The 25,667-nt window shown below is 53.1% G+C and overlaps 1 protein-coding gene across 3 annotated transcripts in view; it reads right to left on the bottom strand.

The window, feature by feature from the left end:
• Positions 1–334: 334 nt before the first annotated feature.
• The window catches only part of THBS2 (thrombospondin 2), a 28,405-nt gene continuing 3,072 nt past the window's right edge, over positions 335–25,667 (bottom strand). For 2 of the 3 annotated variants that reach the window (XM_027081091.1, XM_027081081.1), the window contains 20 exons: positions 23,731–24,287; positions 22,498–22,582; positions 19,735–19,931; positions 18,052–18,192; positions 17,383–17,479; positions 15,901–16,068; positions 15,478–15,654; positions 14,566–14,739; positions 13,953–14,080; positions 13,718–13,870; positions 13,081–13,299; positions 10,625–10,732; positions 9,692–9,851; positions 8,123–8,241; positions 7,290–7,524; positions 5,759–5,986; positions 5,011–5,282; positions 4,371–4,468; positions 3,107–3,246; positions 335–2,227 (listed from right to left, as the gene is read on the bottom strand). In XM_027081091.1, the coding sequence (XP_026936892.1) occupies positions 2,220–2,227; positions 3,107–3,246; positions 4,371–4,468; positions 5,011–5,282; positions 5,759–5,986; positions 7,290–7,524; positions 8,123–8,241; positions 9,692–9,851; positions 10,625–10,732; positions 13,081–13,299; positions 13,718–13,870; positions 13,953–14,080; positions 14,566–14,739; positions 15,478–15,654; positions 15,901–16,068; positions 17,383–17,479; positions 18,052–18,192; positions 19,735–19,931; positions 22,498–22,582; positions 23,731–24,287 (3,464 nt within the window). In that variant the 3' untranslated portion in view covers positions 335–2,219. The remainder of the gene's footprint in view (positions 2,228–3,106; positions 3,247–4,370; positions 4,469–5,010; positions 5,283–5,758; positions 5,987–7,289; positions 7,525–8,122; positions 8,242–9,691; positions 9,852–10,624; positions 10,733–13,080; positions 13,300–13,717; positions 13,871–13,952; positions 14,081–14,565; positions 14,740–15,477; positions 15,655–15,900; positions 16,069–17,382; positions 17,480–18,051; positions 18,193–19,734; positions 19,932–22,497; positions 22,583–23,730; positions 24,288–25,667) is intronic. The other variant, XM_027081099.1, reaches the window with a different exon arrangement.

Here is a 25,667-nt window from a genome sequence, read left to right as displayed (position 1 = left end):
GCCTTAAACAGCTTCTTTCCGTGAAGACCCCAAACGGCATCTCAGACTGAAAAGCGCACGAGGAAGAACTGTCACGGAGGAGGCTGTCCCTGGCCCAGGAGACAAGGCATCAGCCGGGGCCCCTCTCCTCCCCCCCGGCAGGAGCCCTGCTAGCTCTTTAAAAAAGGGAGAGAGATTCATTTATAGAAAACCTTTTTACAATTTATTTCCTGTGATGAATCTTTAAAGTATAAAAATGAGTCTCTAGCTAAGTGCAGGGTTTCAGTGGTGAAATTCTGACCATGTGAACAAATAAATAAATAGTTACAGTCTTTGTCAAAACAGAAGAGTTTCATCCATCTGTACGAGAAGTTTGTTTTTAAAAAAAAACATAAATAATTTACAAAAAAATATGGTACATTCTAAGTATTCACATCATCATCGTCCCACGCCACCGTACTGTTCAGGCAAACACCACCGACACAGGAAACCTACACGCTCTTCACAATCGTTACATTTAATGAAGTTCCCAACACGTCCTTGTCTTGGGAATACAGTTCCACCAAAAAAAGTAAAAAGTGCAGCAAAATGAAAAGTAAAATCAACCTCAAAGGAAGCAACAAATGCAACTTTATCAGACACACGAGCAAATGAAAACAAAGTCATGGAGCCGCTCCCTACTTGACAGAGGAGTGAAGTCGCTGTTAACAGGAAGAGAACAGTTTGTCCGCATCAGATCAACAAGACAAAGTCTTCTTCCTAAACCCCTATGTGGAGTGAGATTAACGAATAGTTTCTGCAGAAACGTCATGCAACTTAAAGCAAAAAATAAATCAGACCTGTGTGTATTACTATATGACTGATTCAGGGGTATGTCTGCCGAGACAACGCTGGTTTACCCTCGGCATTCCAAGTCTTTAAAATCCTATGTACAGCAGATAACACTAAAAAATACTGAATTAAAGTCACCGGCAACAGTATATATTAAGGTTCCATTATAAACTCTTCATTATTATTTATTTATTCTATTACATTTTGCAGCATGTTTTATGATGACAACATAGTATTATAAAGTCTTGTATTTTGAAGATATTTTGCTGTAACTGTATCTTTATATTATATGCTAGTTATATGTTTACTTTTAGATATTATACTTACATAAGTGCTACTTGTCATATTTAAAATAAGTTATTGGTGAACGGAACTGCATTCTATATTCACTTAATAAATATTAGCACAACATTTATAACTGGAACCTTAATGGAATGTGTTACCAAGTTAGGTAAAAGCAATCGTCCATAGTTTCAAAGCCTAGAATAGGGATTAGATGCCAAAATGCATTTGCTGATTTTTTCGCCTGCTGACTCTTCCCCAGCAGCTTGGAAAGGAGCTCCAGCAGGGATTCTAGGGATCAGACTTCGGAACCAAGTGACCACTGGCCACGAGTTCTCTCAGGTCCACAATGGCTGGAGGGGCGAACCACGGTGACAGCACTTCCCTAGGTTAAACCCTCACATAGACGAGGCTTTGCCAGGCCCACGTCTGCACCCACATTAGAGCCATTTTGCAAGGATATTCCTTCTTTGATGAGACAGCATCAATGAGGGCTTCCATTGTAGGACAAGAGAGTGGGGGAGGGGTATTCATTCATTCCCATAATTATTTTTGATGTTCCAATTAGTTACTTGACATCCCACATATGTGACTGGTATCTCCTGACCTCTTTCCGAAAATGGCATTATTCAGACTTGAGTTGACTCTTCTTTATAATTGACCTAACAGGATTTGGGTGCTCTTGCACCAAACTTAAGGCACTGGAAGTAGTGTAGCAATATTAAGCATAAATGCTTAATTTATGATAATTGCTTATACACAATATTCCCTTCAGCTCCATATACACATAAATAAAATAAGTACTTACATTTCATATGTAAACGTCATTCTTTTTAAACACACAAGAGAAAACAATGTAATACCATGCTCGATTGTCACTCCACATAAAGTCTCATGGATCATCAAACTGTCTTTCCTGTAGTGGGTTGATGTTCATCTTTTGTTTCCATTAATATTCATCCTCTGAAGGCACGTGGGCTTGGGTTGATGACAGGAGGTGAAGAACCACTCAAGGTTGGGGTCAAGGACAGGAGGTCTGCTAGAGAGAAGCTGGGAACACTGGGATGGACTGAGGTGTCTGGGTAACGGCGTCTACAGTACTTTGCTGGAAATACAGCAAATCTTGTTCAGACATCTGCAAAACACAGTGAACAGAATTTGGGAGATTGGACCATGCATTTTGTTTTGCTTTATTTTGTTTAACTATAACATAAAAATCACTATTTCTATTTTTTAAAAAAAGGTTTCCACAATATGGATGGATGTGTGAATGGTTGAATGAATGGATGGATGGTGGATAGATGGATGGATAAATGGAAGGATGGATAGATGGATGGATAGGTGGATAAATGGATGGAAGGATGGATGGATGGATGGATGGGTGGATGGATGGAATGAAGGATAGGGAAAAGAACACTTTACCAGAATCAAGAAGACAAATCAACATTCTTCTGTGATTTTTGAGAAGTATCTCTGAACCTTACTTACCTTATCTGTAGAATAGGGATATTTTCATATCTACATGAAGACACAGGCTTAGACCACATAGAAGCCAAGTTCCCTTCCAGATCTATAATATTTTGATTCAAATATGCTCCTAGAGTGATAACTAAAGAGAACCTTTCCCCCATCCTTCCTTCCTTCTTTCCTTCCTTCCTTCTTTCCTTCCTTCCTTTCTTTCTTTTATTCTAGCAAAGATAGCAATCTAAAATGCCATTAAGAGCCCAGAAGGTGTAGAAAATATAAAAAGCTATGGGATAGAGTAGAGTGGGACAAGTAGAGCCTGTGAATAACTTAAAAGTGTTTGTCTTACCAAAGACATTCACATTGAATTTAAAACAAACAAACTGACAGACAAAACCAACTCAAGCTGACCAAAACAAGACATCTGCCTGGCAGGCCGCCAGCTTATTTCCCTGATGTGTAGCTTTTGTAAGAGGAAAAGTAAAGTATGTGTTCCTTCCCCATCCCCTGTGCCACTCACGGCCGCAGTGAATAATGTGCTCACACCCACCTCTGCATTCATATTTCAGGTCCGAGAAGTAGACCATTTCTTGAGAGAAGACAAACAGACCCAGCCGCCCACCAGCGTAGGTTTGGTCATAGATGGGTCCTGAGTCCGCCATGACCTGTTTTCCTTCATGCACTAAGACTCTGAAAACAGGAAAAAAGGAGAAAGAAAGAGAATGTCAGCTCTTTGAAGCACATTCACCAGAGGGCAGGAGGTCAGCCTTCTCCTCACGAGGCTGGCCAAGAGTAACACAGCACCACCCCAGAGCCCTCCTTCTTCCCTATGACTCACTGACCATCACCCACCCCAGCATCCAAGTTGTCTCCACCTTCAGGAGCCAGGAAGAGTTTAGTGGAGTCAGGAGGCCCCTCCCTCTGCCTAACCCTAGCTCTAAGCCTCCCCCGTGTCAGCAAGCTCCTGGCCTTCACACTGCACTGAAGCCACGAGCTCACCTGCTTCCGCCCCACAAACTGTGAGCTGTGCGATAGCAAGGACCAGGCTCCACCCTACACGTACAGATGCACTAAAGCTTCCCTGGTAGGAGAGGAGTGAACAAACAGGGACACTCCACAGAAACAGCACACCCCTGGCACCAGCCTGAGCCTCCCCTTCTAAGATGTGCTTATTGGCACTGAGGACGCGCACACACTCCTGGTGAAGAATCGGACTGGCTCATGCTCTTAGTGACTAAGTTTAACTTTGCAAAAACTTTAAATTTAAATCATCCGTGTTTCATTTTATAAAATTAGAAATTGTCCCAGCTTAAAAAAAAAAAGTTGATGACAAATGCTGTCATGCCAGGAGAACAAAATGCTGTTGGACTGATTTGTCAAAGTTTTGTTCAAGATGTGTTTTAAATTCAGCCATTCACAATATCAGAAATAAATAGGAACCTGTGCACCAAAGAAATCACATGCTAATTCACAAAGATGCAGTTATTTTAACTGCACCTTCCCTCCCATGCCCATAATGTTCATTAGGAGGAGAGGAGAGATGCTTATCACTTTCTGGGTTATTTTAACAAGTTTGATTTTTCTTCTCTTCAACAGTTTTGTTTTTGCTTTTTTAAAAAACGTGAAGAAGATGCTGGACAGAAAAGAGAAGGCACTTAAAGTGGAAGAATCCAGGGAACAGCATACAAGTTAGAATCCACTTTGGCTTATTTATCTGTTAATGTTCTAACTTGCCATCCAGTGGAAGGATGTTCTTGGAATGTGAAAATTACTTGGTAGAAATACAGCCGCTACTGAGCTACCCTCTCACCTACCTTATGTAACCTGTCTTAGGTCTGTGGGTCAGATGCCACCTGTAGGCAGTGTAGTCCTTCCAGCCAATATTTTTGGGGTCATGCCATAACGTGCGAACCTGAGGAAAAACATCACTTGTGAGTATAATTGGCACCCTGAGTCTTAACCACAGTTTTACGGCACAAGGGGGGGAGATAAAAACAGTGCTCTGCTAAGTAATCCCTATGGCCCCTGCTGCCACATCTACCTCCGATATATTTCATATTATAAATCTCTAGCATGAGCAAAATCCACTGATAGGGAACAACGTAGTTCAGTGCAAAGAGCACAGGCACTTGGGCCGAGTCACAGATTCTCTACTTCCTCAACGTGGGACCTTGGGCAAAACACTTAAACTCTTGAAACCCTGTTCTCCCTTTGTCTATAAGGGAGTACGCCTATGTTTCATGTGCAAGAGGATTACCAATTGTGTTTATAAAACCACCAGGCATGGCATCTTTAATAAGCGAGGTATCCGATAAAAGATTATTCACAGCACCGTGACTTGAGGTAAAATGAACAAAAACCGAGGTGGGGGTACTTTTGCAATGGGGCAGGTACTGCTCTCCTGAAAGCTCACAGCAGCTGCCGGCCTCGGTCAGAAGAGACCGTCCTCCTCACCTGTCCCTCTGTGTTCCCCGTGTGCCACAGGGCATTCCTCAGGTGCTCGCCTGTCCCCGTGGTGGAGTTCACCACCTTGAGGGACACCCCTGAGTAGCCGTACGCCCGGGTGGGCTGGTCTTCCCAGTACGTCTGAGTGACCTGCTTCCACATCACCACGTAGAAGCGGCTGCTGGACTGGTAGCCAAAGACGAAGCCAGCATAGTCGTCATCCCGGTCCGTGTTGACGTAGAATGTGCCGCTGAAGTCGACTGACCCAAATTCATCGAAACCTGGGGCCAGAGGGAACGTTTGGTCACAAAACCAGGTCAGAGACAGCCTTTTAGGAAACTACTGGATGAGCCCTGGGACCACTGGACGCAGGTGGAAAGAGGCTCTCCTCTTCCATCTAACTCAAGGTCTGCTCCTGTGGGATTAACAACACTCGTGGAATTTAATCTTTTTAGATCCCACTTACAGAGTTATGGCAGAGCTTCACCACCCTAGGTAATAATTTACAGACCCAGTCCATAAAATGAAATGGCTTGCTGAATATTAAATCGCGGAGAATTTGGAGAGGCAAGTAAGTGCTTCCCCAAGTTCTCCCGTCAAAAATATGTAGGCAGATGGCTTTACAAACCAAGGGAGGATGGGGGCTACCAGAAAGATCCACTGCTGCCGTCCACTCGGTTTTAAAGGGTAGCGCATGTGCTCCGTGGGCACCTTGCAGGCAGGAACCGCAAGGGGTGGTGCGTATTCTAAGGCTCACCAACAGCGATGCCAGGGTCGGAGTTGGCCGTCTGCACCAGCTCTTTGCCTTGATGGCGAATGACCCAGTTGGGATCGATCTGAGTGGTACCCTTGGGGTCCAGGTGGACCATCTGGAAGTTCCGGAAGTCCGTCTCACTGATGGCGTGGTTCTCAGGACACACGTCGTCAATATCGGGGATGTTGTCATTGTCAAAGTCGTCTTTGCAGGCATCACCACGCCCATCACCTGTCACCAAGGACAAGCAGAGAAACACGCAAAGTAAGGGGTTGCTGTCCGCCTCTCCGTGTCTGAGAAAACTTAGCACATGATTCTTTGAAAATTCAAGGTTAGGTGCTTGGCAGGACCTGGACCTGCCTTCCTGGACCAGTGCCTGTAATCTCTGACATTTCACCCCAGTGCTGTGAGGAGTCTGGTGCTCTTTTCAAAACGTTGCTGTGATAAGCCCTGCAGCAAAGCACGCCCTAATCCAGTTCCTGGAGAGTCACTTCTCACTTCCTTCTGAACTTGAAACTGGGGGTACCAAACCTGAACGCTGCCAAGTGAAGTCAAGCTGAATTTCCAGCTTTTTCTCTGATAGTCTCCAGAACCTCTACTACTACCTAAATCACCCCTGCCTGCAATCTGTTTGGCACTGAAAGCAGAACTCCTTCATGAAAAATGATTTCCCTAGGGAGATGTGGACTTCTGTTTTTTGGAAGCATCTTGTCAAATTTTCTAATGAGGTGGGGATGTGGCCATGGGGCTGCGGACCAGCCTGGCACAGAGAGATGCCTGCTGAGACCTTCACAGCCGTGCAGTTCATGGTAATAGTGATGATCCAGATGACCACTTAGCACTGCAATTAGGCCATTGCAGTGCCTACTGCTTGAGAAGGAGGAAAAGATACCAAGTTCAACCGAATTTCCATCACATCCTTCAAACCATCCTTCAGTTCTGTTCAGTAACACACATCCACGCACTGGGTGACAGGCACACAATCACGCAAAAAGGAGCTTCCAAAACCCCTAAGACACCCCTGAGCATGCCAGCCTTGCCTCCGTCCCAACCTCCCTCCTGGTAAAAGGCTGCTCGGTAGCCAGCAGGCGCCCCCTGCCCCACTGTGGGGACTGAAGCCGTCTGTCCTCTTGTCAAGAATGAGCTCTGTGTTGCTCTTGGGATGGGGGTGGGGGTGGTCCTTGGAGCTGCCCTTCAGTCAGTGAGTCTCCACGTGCCTCTGGGTCGTGTGGGCTCAAACACCCCACACCCCATCTCATCCACAGTGGATGTGTACCCCCCAGGCAGCACCCGGGTCAGCCGGGATTGCACCCACAGGCTCCAGCAGATGCCAGAGGACAGCCAAGCCACCACCGAGCCCAGCGGTGCACCTGCCACATTACCTGCCACGCTACCCGAGACTCCTGCCCCCTCCGGATCCTGTGCTCATGGACCACTTACTCATGTCAGCAGTCGGGCTACGTACTTCTTTCTCCCGGCATTTCGCGCTCCCGCAAACTCTCTGCCCCTGCGGGGTGGCTGTCACAGGACCTACCATCTGAGTCCTCCTGGTCGGAGTTGGCCACAAGCCGGCAGTTGTCCCTGTCGTCGGGGATGCCGTCGTTGTCGTCGTCCGAGTCACAGGCGTCCCCCTTGCCGTCGTGGTCATGGTCGGCCTGGTTGGCGTTGGAGATGTAGGGGCAGTTGTCCTGGTTGTTTTGGTGTCCGTCCTCGTCGATGTCCTCGTTGTTGTCACACTGGTCACCCACGAGGTCGTTGTCTACGTCGGTCTGGAAGACAGAGTTCGGGGACAGCAGCAGTGAGCACCCATCCGGTGAAGCAGACGCCAGGCTGAAAGTCACCGAGGGCGCATGGCCGGTACCACCTCACCCCCGACGTGAGCCGTGACCGCAGAGAGGAAACGGTCTCTCTCCGTCCTAACCCACCTCCCTGCGGGGATTCACTTTCTTTACGGAATACTGGAAAGAATGAGCTACAACAGAATCAAGTCCTTTCTGACAACATCTGCTGCAACACGTTCTCGGGGCTACATCCGCATGTTACGTTCTCACCGTGCCTCCCAAAGGCACGTCTGGAAAAGCAGCCAATTCCTACGTTTGCATCAGGGAAATACGGAGATAATTAGATGAAGACTCTCTCCTTTCAGACAGTGGGACAAAGGCACCCACTCATCTGGCCAGTGGCCACGGAGATACGAGTCATGCTCAGACCTGAGTTCAATGTTTTCAATCACAGTGATTGAAAAGCCTGTGCTGTCGCGTCCTGACAGGTGGATGAAAAGCTGCAAAGCCGCGCACGTTCTGTGACTGAGAAGCTCCTCCGCCCCCGCTGCTCTTAGCCACACCTGATCAGTCGCCGGCCAGTTACCTGGTCTGGGTTGTGCACCAGGGGGCAGTTGTCGCAGTGATCGCCCACGCCGTCCCCGTCGGTGTCCCTCTGGTCAGTGTTGTAGACGTAGGGACAGTTGTCTCGCTCATTGAAGACATCTGTAGGATTCGGGGGAAAACAGAAGCAAACGGAGTTTAGAAAAGGCACGTTGCTTTTCCTATCTCAGTAAGCAACGTACAGCCAAACTTTTGTTTAATAAAAAAATGATAAAATGTAAAGATTACTAGATTCATGGCAGATTTCCCATTAAACTTAAAATTCCCTTAGTTTGAAGCAGAACCAACTCTCAGAGGTTTCTGGATGACAATACACACGGAGGGCTGACGAGTGAGTCATCACAGCGTAAACATCGGAGTCCTCACGCGGACTGTTTGCCCTAACGTCCATTCAGAAAACTGGCGTCGCGTTCCTAGGGCCTGATCAGCTTCCGGGGCCCCACTGCCTCATCTGTTCCCTACGTTAGCAGGAAAATAACAACGGCAGAGACTGACAGGGGGTTAGCTATAGTGCCTTACACCCAGAAATCTGAAAATAGATAATGAATTTCATCAACTTTGGGGTTATGAAAACTGAGTTAACAGTAATCAGGCTCGAAGGGCAAAGCAAAACCTCACAAATCAGTGAGTCAGCAGGAAAGCTTGAGCCAGGCTAGGCGGCTGTCTTATCCTGGCAGATAGCGGGAGGCAGGGGGCGAGCCAGTGAGAAAGGACCCCTGAGGTATGCAGGCGGTCAGACCTCACAGACGGAGGATTGGAGGAGACGCCCGGCTGCTGGAAAGCCATAGAAAGCGGCACGGCCGGACGCTGTCTTGGCGCCGGTGGAAGCTGGTCGGTGTGATGTCAAGTTACACCAAGAAAATAGCCAGGAGACAATCGCAGGTTGGGGTGGGAGGGCGGAGTCAGAGGGAGTGGGTGTGAGTCTGTCCGAGCTGCTCCCTGAGCGTCAGACGCCCAGGGCGAGGCTGTGCTGTGAGGTGTGGAGCTCGTGCCCGCAGCACTGGCATCCAGGGTTAAAAAGCCGGGCGGTGTCGCATGTTTCTGAAGTCCGGGGATACCGGGAACCCCTCGGGGAGGCTTTGCAGTGAATGATTCAATGAATGGCTAGAAATACAGCGTGGAGGGAAATAGGAGGGAACAAAGCTGTCCTCAGGCCTTTCTCAGAAGCACGGTTGGGTCAGGACAGGGTACTGGGTTCCTGGGGCTGTGAACGGATGTGGACCTGGGAGAAGGCACCAGGACTGGCCACAAGGACATGGGACAAGAGCTCAGGGCCAGGAAAGGAAGATGCCAAACGCGTAGTTTTCCAAAGGGGGAAACTAGGCCGGCGACCTGAGGCCAGCGTCCTGAGGCCGGCAACCCCTTCCAGGAACCCACGGGGACAGGGGCCGAATGAGGCCGGGACCCTATGAGCAAAGCGCCATGGATCGTGTTGTCTCGTGTCAGTGCACAGGGGAAGCTGGGCTTATGCAGTAACAGAATAAAGCACGGAGCCTGGGACCACCGCCGACCGTGAGCCCTGAAGCCCGTCGGGAGGACGCGCGGGACTGACCGTCCCCATCGATGTCCACGGAGCAGGCGTCGCCCTCCCCGTTGCTGTCCGTGTCGATCTGCGCCGGGTTGTGCACGTAGGGGCAGTTGTCACAGCGGTCCCCAACCTCATCTTTGTCGTAGTCGAACTGACGTGGGTTGAAGACAAGCTGGCAGTTGTCCTAGAGAGAAAGTGAGGGAAGACTTTGAGAAATAGGGTAGGGGTATTTGTTGAATTGCTTATAAAATGGCTTAGCACTTACAGGCTATGTATTCAGAGTAGATCAAGATGATCAAGGCAGCGATAAAGTACCTTGGCAAAGGTAGCCATTGCTGACACTTTCTTGATATCAAAGCATTTGATAATTATTTATGCATCTGTCCCTATGAAAAATTCTGATATTTTCTATAGTAAAGGTGACCTAGCACATATTTCATGGTGAGGATAGAAACATAAACGTCAAGGGAATGAACGAATGAATGAGTTAATGGATCGGTGGAAGCCAGACGCAGTAAACCTGTGAATAAGAAGTTAGCCTCTGTCTCTGCTAGTGCTGAATTACGGACTAACGTGTCAGAGCACTTATGTTTGCAACGCTTCTCTCGGGAAATGGTAACATCTAAATTCTGCCCTAAAGGCAGGGAGTGGCAATATCGCTCATCCCAGGCAGCCCCCATCGCTGCCACCCGCCCCAGAAGCAGGGGGGATAAGTCCCTTTTATGCAACTAAAGGTAAACTAAACCACTGAAAGCGCTTCTGACAGAGCACCCCAGGCGGCTCCATGCTCGGGCTGCCTCGTGTGCTTGTGCGAAGGACAGACGTTCCCTGTCGGTGACTTTCCGTTACTAGCCCAGGAGCGCTAAACCCAGCAGTTCACGGGGACCCCTGGGTGCAGAGCACTGCGCTCCCCCACTCCTCAACCCGAGGGCAGGTGCCCAGGTGGTGCGGACCCACCTTCTCATCGCTGACGCCGTCGTTGTCATCGTCATCGTCACAGGCGTCCCCGATGCCGTCCTTGTCAAAGTCTTCTTGCCCAGAGTTAGGCAGGAGGGGGCAGTTGTCCTGCAAGCAGAGGAAGCAGGCTAGTTACAAAAACATTCCCAAGAGCCCGCTTCTTTCAGATGAGATGGTGAGGGCGGAGCCAGCGACATCACGCCAGGCACCTGTCCTCGCGGGAGCAGGACGGAGACGCAGCGGCCCCGCGTTTCCCCTCAGGTGCTGCTCTAGGACCGACATCACCACCGCCAGTGAGCTGAGGCAAAAGAAGCCTGTGTCCTGAGCTCGGGATTCCCGTATGCAGCTGAATGACTGCGGGAACCAGGAGAGAATGAAAATACAGGACAGGGCAGAGCCTCCCGTCCCACTGCTTCCCAACTCCAAGCGTCCATCCAAAAGCCAAGGTCATAAACCTTCAACCCTCACTAGCCAACGGGTGGCCTAGAGTCTCTGTTCAGGAACCGCGGCCCAGCTCCCCAAACCATCTCCCTGATTCAGCTCTGCCCAAGAAGTGGAGAATTCCCATAACGGGGGAAAAAAGTCATTTTGTTTCAGTCCAATGATATAAGGACTCAAACCCAAGCTGTACAGACACTGCAGCCTGAGGGAGCTGGAAACACCAGGAGAGGGTCCACGTGAAGGTGTTTCGATGCCATTAACACAGGTGTCCCAGAAGCCCCAGGGGTCTCATCAGAAGCACAGCCCAGGGCCATGTCTGGAGCCAAGCTTCAACTCCAGCCCGTGAAGGAGGAGAGCATATTCCTGTGGTGTGGACACAGGTCCTGACGGAGGGACTCAGCACCTTTGCAGGGATGAGTAAGGGAACCTCTCAGACGGGGTGAGGGGGCTTCCCATGAACTGTCTTACTTTTGCATCTGTTTGTTCCCATAAGTTATATTTAATGCAAATATAATGTGCAAATTTTGATGTGCCACCTTTTTAGTTATTAAATTCCTGTCTGAAGTTCCACAAAAATGAAAAACAAAGAGGGTGTCCTTCGCCTCGTGGACACCTTCCATTGTTCCTGCTACGGTACCAGGGCATCCTGGGTCCCTAGTGGAACTCTTCATCAGTAATCGCATCCAATAGGCACCCACTTCCTGCGGGGATTTCCAGGTTTGACACCTGACCTTGTTAGGTCAGGAAATGTGGTCAGGGAGATACAGTGAAGGTTGCAAACTTTGTCTCTGTTATTTCAAAGCAGATTCACTTTTTGTTTCAGTCAACACCTGCCATCTTTAATCAAGAGGGCGAAAGATAAAATGTAAAACTCTCTTTACTCAAAATTCACAAGAACAAATCAATATTAAATAGATTAATATATGTACATTTGCAAGTAATGTCTTTTGTGAGTTTGTACTACTTATATTTCTGAAGCTTCTAAGGTATAAAACTTCACTGAAATGTTTTGGTACACCTTGTTTAGTGGTCTGAATGGTGGTCCCCTAAATATATGCCATGTCTTAACCTCTAGAACCTGTAAATGTTACCTTATATAGCAAGAGTGGCTATCACCTTACATGGTAAAGCTAATATCACCTTATATGCAAAAGATGCGCTTGATGTGAGGGTCTTGAAAGGACGCGTTTACCCTGGAGTATCCAGATGGGCCCTAAATACAACCACGTGTGTCCTTATAAGGGCGTCAGGGGGAGTTTGAGACAGATGCACAGAGGAGCAGGCGGAAGCAGAGGTTGGGGTGGTGTGTCCACAAGCCACGGACACCTGGAGGGCCCAGAAGCTGGGAGAGGCTGGAAGGACCCTCCCCTGGGGGCTCCAGGCGAGCCCAGCCCTGCCACGCCTTGACCTCAGACTCCTGGCTCCGGACGTGAGAGGGTGCAGTCCTGCCTTTTAAAACCACCAGGTTTGTGGTCATTGGCTGCAGTGGCCCCAGGAAAGGACTCCACCCCGTTACAGGCCCTAAGGAAGCCCCACTCACCTGGGGGCCCTGACCGCTTCCTGTGTGCAGCACATGGGGGTCTTTGCAAAGAAAATTGTGTGCTAGGCTCTGTGTGACCACAGCCCGGCCCACCTGCAGACCTCAGGCCCCCACAGCCTTGGAGGAGGGTGGGGCCTGTTTACATCACCCCACCCCCAATGATTCAAGCCTCTTTGTATCAGTTAACAAACATGTACTAGGCTCCGCGTCCTCTCCCAGCTCCCAACAATCAGCTGCTTTTCCAGAGTGGTCCTGGAATTTGCAGAAACCCACTAGGCAGACGCCTTGGAGGGGCTAGTGGGTGGGCAGTGACACCCCAGCTCCCGTCAGCTTCGGGGGTGGGGACCACGCAGAGTGCAGGGCCCACACGGAGCCTCTGACTGTTTGGACCCGTAGAGGCACCTCCAGGGCCACAGCTGCCCCGAGCTGGAACCGCTGGGGCCTGAGGAAGGGGGACCCCCTGCCACACCCTCACCTTGATGCAGTGGTAGGTGGCGTTGGTGGCGCAGACCAGGTTCTTGTTGGGCCAGCCATCCAGGTCTGAGTCCTCCCCGCAGATGAGCCCGTCGCCCGCGTAGCCCGTCTGGCACTCGCACTTGTACATGGGGTCGCTGAAGTGGCCCAGGTAGATGCACTCCGCATGCCTGTGGCAGTTGTGGCTCTTGTCCTTGCAGGGGTCCTCAGGCTCACACAGCTGCGGGAGGGCCGAGTGTGTCAGGACGTGTGCTGACCCTGACCCTGACCCTGACAGGAGGGCCGCGTGCAGGGCGCAGGGCTCCCGGCCACCCACGGGATGCTGAGGAGGGGCAGCGTCCAGAGACCCAGGGCTCTGCTCCCCTGGAAGGCCCCGAGCAACAGCAAGGTCACGTCGGGCCTCCGGTGGCGCCTGGGGTCATGGGGAGACCACGAGTCCCCACCCTGGCCCTCTGGGATGCTGTGCGTGAAAACTCAGCCCTGTGGTCCCTGCGGGTGGGGTCGCGCTGGCCGGCAGAGTGAGACCGTCTCTCCCCCAGGTCGCCGTCCCCGCTCCTGTCCCGTCCACCCTCCAGTCCCAGCTCCCGCCTGACTGTCCTGCTGTCTCTAACAGGAGCTCGCAAGGCCGAGCAGCTCACCTGCTTCTCCGTCCTGGCCGCCTCCAGGCCGACGCCGAAGGGCTGGCTCCCCTTGTAGCGCGGGGGGCAGGGCAGGCAGTGGAAGCCGGGGTTGGTGTTGACGCAACGGTGCGCCTTGCTGGTCGTGAAGCACACGTCGGTGACCAGAGCGCACTGCGGGGACCAGTGGGCCAGACGTGAGCCCACGCTCCCCACCTCCGAGGCACGCCCCGCCGCCTGGGAAGGGGGCACCTACCTCGTCCAGGTCCTCGCAGTGGGTGCCGTTGCCCAGGAAGCCCAGCGGGCAAGAGCCGCAGGACCAGGACCCGTCGGGGAAGCTGCGGCACTCGGCTCCGGGGAAGCAGGGGTTGGACAAGCAGCCGTCTGCACGGAGGAAGCAGAGCAGAGTCAGCAGCCGCCACCAGGTGGCGCCGTAATGAACCCACACACAAGGCCCGGGTGATGCCCTTCACACACTCCGGGGTTCAGCTGTGGAGAAACTGAGTGAGTTAGGAAGATGCTGGGGACAGCCACCAAAAGTCACCACCTCCAAGAGTAAAGCGTCGGAGATGTAGGGGTGACAGGGCCCGCGTGCTCTGTGGCCGCACTACCTACGATGCTCCCTTCTGCGCGCCATGCTTTCTGCCTTCACGTAAAAAGGCCAGAGGAACACGAAGCAGAGCGTAAAGCTTCACGTGTGTAGAACGGATTTTTCTTCTCTGTATTTTCCAAGCATTTTTATACATTTAATCAGAATTAAAACCCAACGGTGTCTTCAAAGACGCCTGCGGCTGGAGCGTCCAGGCCCCACAACAGACGCCCGTCGGCCGAAAGGCTGGAGGCTGCGGGCCCGTCCCGTGCACACCCACCTGCGGGGCAGCTCCTCCTGTTACACATCTGATGCTCCGTGACGTCGCCGACGCAGTCCTTCCCTCCGTGCTGGGGCTCCGGGCTGTTACAGATGCGTGTCCGCTCCCGGATCCCTCCGGCACAGGTGACCGTGCAGGCCGACCATGGGGACCAGGGGCTCCACCGACCGTCGACTGGGGGAGAGAGGACAGAGGGGTCACTCTGGGGGCGCGGCCTGTGCTGGGGGCTCAGGACAGAGAGCCTGGGATAAGGCCACGCCTCCACACGTGGAGGAAGCCTGGTAGGAAAGTCCTCTCAGGACCGTATGGTCAGGGAGGGATGAAGATGATGACAGTTCACTTGTTTCGTTTTGTCTCTGGGAAGGGAAATCACACAATCTTCTGTGCTCAGAACCTGGGACCATTGACCGGGGGCCGCTGGCTATGGGTCCACCCCTGCCACGGGCAAGAGGTGCTCACGTCTGAAAAGCTGTGCGGAGCTGAGTTTCATTTTAAAAGGCTGTCGCTCATCATCAGTACAGATAACTCAGTAGGGAGAAGACTCACAGCACAGCCTTTTCTGGGCGAAGACCCTGCCCACGTCCCAGAGCAGGCCTGGTACAGGGAGCACGTGTCCTCCCAAACCCAGGCCCCAGATGCCCCAGATGCGGGGGGGCGCCTCCTGAGCCCCCCTCCTGTGCCTGCTGTCACTTCCCCCTCGGTCCCGGCCTATTTCTGCTCCATCGTGGATTAACTGGAGTTTGTTCTGGGGAGGTCAGAGCTGAGCACCGCAATGGGCATCCACCCCAAGGCCCAGCTTCCAGAAACCAGCCGACCGAGAGGATCCCAGTGCCTTGACCTCGCGGGGCCGCGCTGGGCCTGTGTCCTGCTAAAGGCCGGCCGCAAGCCCAGACCCCACCCTTGTCCACTCACCCGGGCAGGGCGGGCCCTGGCAGGCCTTGGTCTCGCGGCCGCTGCCCTTGCAGCTCCGCCCGCCCATCTGTGGCACTGGTGAGTTGCAGAGCCGGATGCGGGTGACATTGCCGACCCCACAGGTCACGGAACAGGAGGACCACGGCGACCAGTGGCTCCAGCCACCATCCTGCCGGACTAGCACATGGAGGGAACAAGGACATCAGAGGCTCAGGGCGCTGAGTGAGAGGCAGGGCTGACCCGTCCCGGGAGTCTGCCCATCAACCAGGCAGGAGTGGGGAGCCCAGCTGGGGAAGAGCAGGGTGCGTGGGCCACATGGAGCCCCTCCCAGAAAGGGCAGCAGCAGGGGGTCTCTGGACCCCCAAGACCCCAGGGGCTGGGCCCTGTCCCCCACCCCGGGCCGGGCCGGCCTCTGACACTCACTGCGGTGGTCGCACTTGCCCAGGCTGCACGACCGCGTCTGGATGGATGGCCCCAGGCAGGTGTTACTGGTGACATCGCAGGACCGCCCCCTCTGCTGGGTACCAGGCCCGCAGGTGGCAGAGCACTCCGTCCACTCCGCCCATGGGGACCAGCCGTCCTCGCCGTCTGCTGGGGGGAGCACCACTGCCCATCAGACCTCCCCGGGGACTGCCCCACACAGCAGAGACCAGCCCTGGGCTCCGAGCTGCATGCCCCAGGTGGGTGCTGGCAGCGGGCAGACAGCAGGGCCGCCCCACGTCTGTCCCAGGGTCGGAGCGCAGGGGCCGCCCTCCCAGGAAAGGGAAGCAGGGGGATGCACAAGGAGCTTGGCCAGAAACCCAGGGTCTACTGGCAGGAAAGGGGTCTGTGGTTGCTTCTAACGGCCTCACAAAGGACAGCGCTGAACCCTGTCTGCACAAGCTTTCGCTGGAGTTGCTAAGATGTAAGCTATTTCCACCTGCACCTCCATGTGCTGATTTATATATGGTGATGAAACTTCAATTTTTGGTTGAAATTACAGGACACTAAATTTCATTCCAAATACTTTAAATTGGAACAAGTTAAATAAAAAGGCAATTTCTTGCCAAGAAATTCTTCACAGGAAATTATCAATCTCTGAATAACAGAAAAGTTGTACTTTAATGCAAGAGATCGTTCTGGTAAATAGTAAATGCTATGATTCAAAGTCTCAGAAGCAGCAAGAGAAGAATTTGAGGAGACCCTTCCTGGGCTTTTACTCAACAACGTGAAACGGCTCCCTCTGGGCAAAAGTGGGCCCTCGGGCTCCCGCAATCACACTGTTACTCTCTGTAGCAGGTCCGATTTGGTCTCTGTTTAACACCTAATATACGTCAGGCACTTTCGTACATATTGTGCTGTTTATTTTCATCCTAAACTAAGCCTGTGTCATGGGGACACTCATTCTGTATTTTACAGATGAAGAATCTGAACCCTGGAAAAGCCACATTTTGCTCAGATTCATGGAGGGGCAGAGCCTGTGCTCATGTCCGTGGGCTCCCCGAACACGGAAGCTGCCCAGCCCCGCCCGGGTCACCAGACTCAAGGACCCCCAGACCAGGATGAGGGCCAGACAGTGAAAGACAAACAGGACACGCAGAGCAGCAACCGATTCAGTCAAGGCTGCCGGTGACACCACGAAGAAGGGGGTGGGGAGCCGGTGTGAAGGAGGCTCAGTTGCTCCAGGGTCAGCTGGGGAGGGCGATGGGGGACTCAAAACAGAGGCGGGGGCTGTGGCTTTGGATCAGCACAGGAGGGAAGGCTGAGGAGGACCAGGGCCACTGCGACCCCAGAGCCACGAGCATCTGGGCGCTTCAGGAAGACCTCGGAGCCCTGGCCCCTGCGAGACCGTCCGACACAGACCCGCATGGTCCCACAGCCGGGGCCGCTAGGGCCGAGGCCGCCGCCCACCCGCCGGGCACTCACCGTGGAAGCAAGAGGGACAGCACTCGCCGTCCACAAACGACGGGTCGGCGCACGTGGCGGGAGGGCAGCTGATCTGGTGGCAAACGGTTTTAAATTTCTGCAAGGAAAAGAGGCATTTATGTCACTCATTTAGGAACATGAACGCTGACCCAGGGCTGGACTGGAAGGGTTGGCAGGAAGGCTGGAGGTCTCTGCCCACAGACCCCGCCGGTTACAGGGACGCGAGCGCATCTCTCGCCGCGCGCACGCTCCTTTCTCCGTCCGCGGAGCCGCGGGCACGGGGCCTTCCGCGCGCTGCGGGCGGGGGGACGCACAAGGTCGCAGCGGCGTCTGGTGTCCAGGCCCCCAGCAGTGGAGACCAGGTGCCAGGACATAAGGAAACTAAGCATCATGTTGTGTCGTGGGCAGTGACCCCATCCCCAGTGGCTTGTGCCGAACCCGAGGCCCTTGCAGGACCGAGTGGCCTCAAACACAAAGATGTGGGGGACCGGCCAGCCATCGGGTGACACTGGCTGCACCCTCCCCGGCTCTCTGGGCGCAGAACCACGGGGGCACTCGGGCCTCATTGGAGGTGGCCCCCTTCCCCACGCCCCACACGCGGCACGGGGAACAGAGAGCAGGAAGCCTCCAGCCCGGGGCCGCCGCCAGGAGACCACGTGCCCGTCTCACCTTGCAGGTGCACTTGGTGCAGCTGTCCACCACCCAGGTTTCATTCTCCGCAAAGAACCTGCCGTCCTGCAAGCAGGCGGACATGTTCCTGGTCTTGGCGGGTCCTCCAATGAGCTCCCAGAGAAACCGGTTGTCGTTTGACTGGAAAGTGGAGGGAAGGAGGTCAGCACAGCCACAGCAGGCTCTGCAGCCATCGCACACGGGCGGATGCAGGACGTGCAGTCGTGAAGGAGCCTCAGGCTGGACCAGGGGGGACGGGGTCCCTCCCACCACCCGCAGCTGAAAACTAAGGTTCAATTCTTGAATTCACCCGTTCTTCCAAGTGTGACAGACACGGCTGTGATGGCACAACGGCAAAGACAAACAGACACAAGCCCTGCTGTCGTGGGGGGACAGACTGCAGGAGACAGTGCAAAGGTTAAAAGGAAATCAACTAGTCAAAGTTACACCATTTGCCCCCTGAGCACGTGTGTTGTCACCTCCCTCCTTCTAGGCACCCTGCTCCCGCTAACATCTCTGATCTGGGCATAATGGGCGCTTTGAGAATCACCCAAAAGATATGCGCCCCCCCCTCTGGCGCAAAATGGACAGAAACACACCATCCGGATGTTTTTGTGTGATTCAGGGAGCTGGCGAATTTCCTTAATCCCCAACTCCAATGTAGGTAAACTTCTCCAGAAGCTCTTTTCAGCTGAAAGCGAGACGCGTCAGGGGCAAAGGCTCCCCCGCTCCTGTCTCGGCCTCCCTTCTGCAGCCCCTCCCCCGCCGGGACCCCCCGGACGCCACCGGCACCAGCAGGGCTGAGGCTCTGTGTCCTGAAGCAGCCAGTTAGAGGTCACACGCCACGTGCAGCTCGTGGGAAGGTCCTCCACGTTTACGAAGATGCCCGCCCAGCAGGGCCCCCGCCTGCAGGTGACCCTGGTCTCAGTGCCCCCAGCCCTGGAGGCTCCCTGAAGTGGCGAGCGCTGGGCGGGGAGGGTGCTCTCCCCCGCCCGCCCCACTCCTGCCCCCACCCAGCACGTGGTAGGACATCCCAGAAGCCACACTCGACGTGGGTACTGCCCAGCCAGCACCCTAGCTGGAGCAGAAGTGCCCCATCCAGGGCCCTTGGGTGGAGCAGAGCCTCAGGGGCCTGGCGACCCCTCCCCTCTGTATTCTTTCCCTCAGAGCCGCCCCGGGGCACAAGCTTCCTTCAGCTGAGCTCAGCCTGAGGTCTACATGGCGGGAGGATGGGCCCACGGAGGCTGCTTACTGCCAGCAACCTGCTCTGAGCCCTGAGGCGTGCTTGCTAAGACTTGAGGCACGTGTTCTGCCCCTTGACGAGCTGTGGAGAGGAGACCAATCTGCCTGTTACGGCCTCGAGGCTTCAGGGACGGGCTCCCCTCTGAATGCCATCCTTAGGTGAACGCACCTCCCTCGGGTGCAGGCTTCCTGTTTCCTGGGAGACGAGCCCCCAGGGTTGAAGGACTGAGAGGGAGGCTTGTGGCCGTGAGCACACTTTCCATAAGCACCCCTCCCCCGCCCTCCAGCCACACGTCCGGGACCAGCAGCCTGGTCGTCAGGGAGCCGGGTGGTTACTCCCGGCTAGCAGTGGCTAGTCGGGGGTAGTGGTGGAGAGAGTGCTGGTTAACGGTGGATAGCCGAGGTTACTCGTGGTTAGAGGAGGGTCCCCAGGGCACCCACCACTTTGCGCAGGTTCTCATGGAGCTGGTTCACGATGACGTGCAGCCCCGACAGCTCCCTGATCAGGCTGCCCAGCTCCTCGCAGGAGTGCTCGCACACCTCCGGGCCCTTGGCCTCGCTCCGGCCCACGTGCTCCATGGAGACTGGGGGGCTCAGGTGCAGCGTCTCCGTGTTCTCGCTGATGGCGTTGGCTTCGGCTGTGGGGAAGACACGGAACAGTGAGCCCGCTGGCCTCTGGCCACAGCCTGGCCGGGCCCGCAGGGCGCTACCCAGAGCACTGGAGCTACACGGGCGCCCAAGAGCCCGAGAGCTGGAGGAGGTGTTTCCCGTTGCGGCCCTGCTTGTACCAGAGGCGCTGCTAACCTCGCAGCACCGTGGGGACTGAACCCCAGACACCGCCCATGAGCAGAGCGAGCGGTCAGCTCAGCGATGGAGAGATGCGAAAAGCCAGAGACCTACAGCTGCATCACGCATCGTGCTCAAACTCACTAGAGGCAACAGTTTCCTGTTTTTCTTGTTTTTATATAAATATTTATATCATTTATTATCTAAGATAAGTTCCTTCTTTTTGTCCCCCACCCTAAACCTGTTTCCAGCCCCATATTCTCCATGAATTCCAACAACTCCTTTCACTCCTCATTTATCCCCTTTTTCCATCCCAAATGCCTTTTCATTTGGCTACTGCATGAAGGCAAATTCAGTTCTTTTCTTGCTAAATGAGTCATTTCATCATTTCCCTGCTGGCCTCATGAGACCCCGAGAAAGGCAGAATCCCAACCATGGGCTCAGATCTCACTATCCCAGAAATAGTACAAGCGCCTGGAAGTCCCTGAACATGGGACACACACGCGGCTATGCCACTAGTTACAAAAGTGATCTGGGCAAGTGCCGAGACGGGTGTCGCCCTCGGGGAAGCCTGGCCAGCTGGGATGTGGCCGGCAAGCCAGCCCCAGCGTCCTCTTTGCAGTGATGCTCAACTGTCTCGTCCGATACATTCCATTACTGAGTTATGACCTGTCAATGTCATAATTCTGTCAGACAGTCTATGATCGAGTTTTGTTGTTTGTAAATCCTTGTTGCAACTCACACTGATACCTCAGACTCACCAGACCTAAAACCATATATAACCATACAGACATAAGCATATTAATCACTCCATGTATGTAGAAGAATAAAAATACGGCAATAATAAAAGTGCCTGGAAGTCCCACGACCGTCTCATGGAAGATGGGCAGAGCCCTTCCTCAGGATAGGACACCCCCATTCGTGGCATGCAGGGCAGGGACCGGGGTGAGGGCCACATCCACTCTCCCCCCCATCGAAGGTCAAGTGCCCCCTTTCCTTTTCTCTGTCACAGAGACGTGCCCACCCCACCGGGTGACCACTTCCAAGGATGCTAAGCTCTTATCTAGAGACAAGCAAGTCTCCCTCTATCAGGGCCCCCAGGACCATCTTCTCTTTCTCTGTGTCCTGTGGGATGTCAGTTAGTACTGTCTTAGCCTTTTTAGAACTTTTGCTTTTTTATGACCTCAGCTCCCCGCAAAAAATGTCTATGACCTAATCCGAAGTGGCTGATATTGGCATTTCAGCCGGAGCTGGTGGTTTGGGATGGGATGTGGTCCAGAGCTTCAGAGGCTGTGGTGCTCAGGGAGTTTGGAGCTGAGGGTGTGTGACGGGAGGCCTTATAAGGTCCTCTCACTGCACAGGCCACCAAAAGTCACAGTTTCATTTCTTTCCTTTCCTGAACTCAACTGGCCGACTGTGGAAAGACGCACAGACTGAAAGGTGGGCGACCTCGGATGGAGAGACCCGGATGATGCCTGCAGTGCCGGCGCTCGGGGCTTCCGGCTCTGAGCCGTCAAGCCAGCCCTCCGGGCGCTCCGGGGGCAAGGGCTGGGTCACCAGCCGCGACTGCGCATTACAGACATCAGATCCTACGCGTCCTCACGCGCGGATCCACACGAGTACAGTTTATGTTTCCTTACAGCTGACACGAAGAAGCTTCTTAATGGAAGTAAGTCGGAAAATGGGATCACGTGGCAGATAAGAGCCTCCTGTGTGGGACGCAGCCTGGGGGAGGGAGGTGCGCTGCTCTGATGCTCACAGGCCACTCCCCCGACAATTAGCGGCCCTCCTGGCACCCCGCTTCTTTATTTGTAAAGTGAGGGAAGTGGATAAGCCCAACTCAAGGGGTTTTGAAGATGAAATGACACAATGCATTCAAAAAGCCCCAGCATAGTGACCTTCAAATACCAAATGCTCAAGACAATGTTGACAAATTATGGTTGAATGTAAATTCAAAATGCAATTAACAGACAGCGTGGGATTACCTGTCAATGATGCCAGTGGCGTCCATTTTCATAATAAGGCTGTACCAACAGTTGTGAATAGTATAAAAAACTTCCATAAACCAAATTGGACAAACGTCTCTGGTTTATCTTACTAAGTTGATCTTCCCACATCAGTAGACTGGAATAGTCGCATGTATTTAAAATCATGTTAAAATGCCAGGGGTTTATTTTTTGGCATGTAAAATGGATTCTATTGGATAATTAAAATATATTCATAATTAATCCTTCAAGCAATGTATTGTTTCAGAGGCCAACACATCCCAGCTGACCAGCGAGCTCATTCAAGGCCATGGCAGCACTTGAAACATATTCCAACATGTTTACTTATGTCCCACCGGCCCCTCCCCACACACCAGAGGAGGAACCCATCAGAGGTGGGACATGGGGCACCACACGCAGCCCAGACACCTACCTCCCTGGCTTTGCTGACAACCTTTCTTGCTCAGAAGATCTTCCACAGAGTTTTCAAACACTAAGTAGACGTTCTGCAGCAAACCCTGAAATATGTACAAGGAAAGAAACAGAGATGGATAAACAGCAACTGTTCGACGCCACGTTAAACGATATTTCAAAAATACAGGATGTAACCTTACAGCAGCGAGAACATTTTCGTCTGTGCTTTTGCCCTCAGCAGGTCTGAAATCTCATTAATGGGTTATCTGTGTGTTACTTTGAAGCTTCGTTTGAGGCAAGAGGCAGACAGTGGGGTTGACCCGAGGAGAAGGAAGAGTGTCTTAGAGAAGGGGCGGTGGCCCCCAGAGGGATGGCAAGGGTTGTCTTCTGAACACGCTCAGGGGACAGCGGGGGCCACACTCTCTCTGCAGGGGACTCTGCGGGTGCCTGGTGTTCCCGCACGCGGCCATGGGTCTCGGGAACGTGCACTGTTCCAACCACAGAACAGACGGTACAGCTACGAGACCAGGCCGTCCTCCCGGTGACAGTGAGGGGCTTGTCCCAGTGGGGCCAGTCGGCCACGTGGGCCTGGGGGGCTTCCTGACAATGGCCAGAGACCACGACCAGCATCTCTAGGCCTTTACTGAAATAACTGAGTCTAATCACACATTTATTTCCAAAGAATACACACACACCTGGAGGAGAATAGTTACTAACCCTCCACTGCAGGTTCTAAACACTTGCATTTAGAGAGATCCTCTTGTAAAAACTATTATAACTGAGGTGAACATGGAACTAACTATTCCCTCATAAATCAATAGCCCCTTCCTTAGAAAACATAGTTTCTCTCCTGTCTTCCTGCCATGTCAGTACTGACCTGGAATCTGGGGCTCTGGGGTTATAGACACGTTTGCATGGGGCTGCTTCATCAAATGAGTCTTCACTCAGGAAATCGCTGACCATCTGTGCAGCTGAGAAAGGGCACCTATGCCAGCGTGCTCTGCTCCTTCCTGGTTCAGAAGGCCGTGTGTGCCGTGTGTGCACGTAAGAGCGTCTACGAGTGTGTGTGCAAGCATGTGTATACGTGTATAGTCCGTGCACGTGTACGATTGCATGTGCCGGTGGGTGTGCATGGTGCACGTGGAGTTTGTGTGGGTAGGTGCACGTGTGTCTGCTTCTCCAAGGCCACACCCGACCCCTGCACAAGGCAGCGCACTAAGCGGGGCCCTCGGCGGCGTCCCGCACAACCTACCCGGAAGTGACTCTCTCGGGCGGGGCCCTTGGCCACGTACATCCTGCTCTTCTCCGTCTTCAGCTGCTCGTAAAAGGGCTCGTCCAGCGTGAAGCTGTCCATCAGGTCGCAGCCCACGTAGAGGCTGTAGGTCTCTCCGGTCACCTGCACAGTGATGTTCTTCCAGTGGGAATCAGCCAGGCCCACGTCCTCCAGGGAGATGACGTGCTGGGTGCCGTCCACCCAGTACGTGAGGTCCAGGGTGTCGGCGGGGCCGTTGGACACGATCTCGAACTGCCTGTGTGTGGCGCCTGGGCCCTCCAGCGCCAGCAGGGTGCCCCTGGACTTGCGGTCCTGCTTCAGGCTGGCCGTCAGGAAAAAGCCCTCCTTCCGCCGCATGGCCTCGGCGATCCGCCCCAGGTGCTCCGCGCTCACCGGAGGGATGTAGTCAAAGCGCACAAAGCGGTAGGCGGGCACGCTGGGGTCCGGGCCCCGGAACTGCTTGACCCCGATGGTCTTGCGGTTGATGCTGCTGATTCTGAAGAGGTCAAAGGCGGTGTCCTCGTCCTGGTCGCCGGCTGCCGGGGAGCAGAGCAAGGGGGTCACGGGGAGCAGCAGGCACAGGCACCCTCATCTCGGGGCCCCAAGTCCCCCCTTCCTCGCCTGGGTGCTCGGGCTTTATTCCTCGAAAACCACCGCTACCTCCCCCCTCAGACATCTGCTTCCACAGGACCAGCTCCGCCCTTGACCGTCAGGGGCGCTCTGCTCAGACCAGCTGACCCTTTGCCCAGCAAGCCTTCCTCCAGGACAGATGCAGCGTTCGGGTCATACTCGGTCCCACCTGCTCCCGGACCAGGACCCTGGCCACCTGCTCTTTCCTGCTCTTCCACCCAGAGCTGAAGCTCGAAGGCGACCTTCTTTCTAGCCTCTGATTGCCCAGAAAGGCATCCCGCAGGGAAGTGCACCTCCAGTCTTGCCACTGGCGCATCATTAGAAAGCAGTTACATTTCATGTCGCTTTCTTAGATCAGCTGACTTGAGCTTGTCACGTGGGAATCCCTTATTTTGTAGAAAGACGTGCTCCCACTCAGGGCTCACCCTGCGGGGGAGCATCTGAGAGATGATGAGCCGTAAGGCCACAAATGAATGGTTTTAAGTCACCGTCTAAACTACTGGAAAGAGTTGTTGTCAGACCTCCCCAAATCCTAACACTTTAAGTCATTCACAATAATTTTCTGAACAGAAAGTTTAAACAGAGAAAAACTTTTCATCTAATACTTGGCAAATTAAAGCATTATAATACACAGTGTTGCTGATAGAAGTGTCATTTTACTACCTGCAATAGAGCTATTTGCCCATATCTCAAAAATCCTTAAAATAATTAAAACCTTTGACTCAGCAATTTTACGTTGGGAAGCTATCCTAAATATATAACCACAAACTCTAGGATATATGTATCCACAGCAGTATTCCATGAGGCATCATTTATACTAGTGTAGATGGGATGTGTAAAGTAAACGGGAATTGACCTAAAAATACTGGGCGTTACCTTCTAATGGAATATGATACAGTCGTGAAAAATCATGTTGTAAGAAAAGAAACACATGGAAAAATATTTCTGATACATTTTTAAGAGCAGAAAAAAAAGTGGGAAGGAAATAAGTTATAAAACACCAAAAAGTTTAGTATGCTGTGAATATCACATATGAAAAAAGGCAAAAAGTGCCCCAGCCAAAGACTGCATCTCCAGGTCAGACGGTCTCTTTCTCTACCACCTGGATTTTCCAAAAATAAATGATTTCCTGGTGTATGGACTCAAAGGTAATTGGGGATTCATCTTAAACTAAGTTAAGGAGGTTCCATCCGGGCCTCCACTTTGCCCATCCCTCCTCCCACAGGCGAGGCTGTTGCTCTGGGAGCCCAGGTCACTGAGCGGGGGGGGGGGGGGGGGGGGGGGGG

This window comes from Aethalodelphis obliquidens, unplaced genomic scaffold, assembly GCF_003676395.1.
Source record: "Aethalodelphis obliquidens isolate GAN/ISIS:26980383/991018 unplaced genomic scaffold, ASM367639v1 scaffold3, whole genome shotgun sequence".
Classification (NCBI taxonomy): Eukaryota; Metazoa; Chordata; class Mammalia; order Artiodactyla; family Delphinidae; genus Aethalodelphis; species Aethalodelphis obliquidens.
The sequence above is the reverse complement of the archived record's forward strand: the minus strand, read 5'-3'. Positions and strand labels throughout refer to the sequence as shown.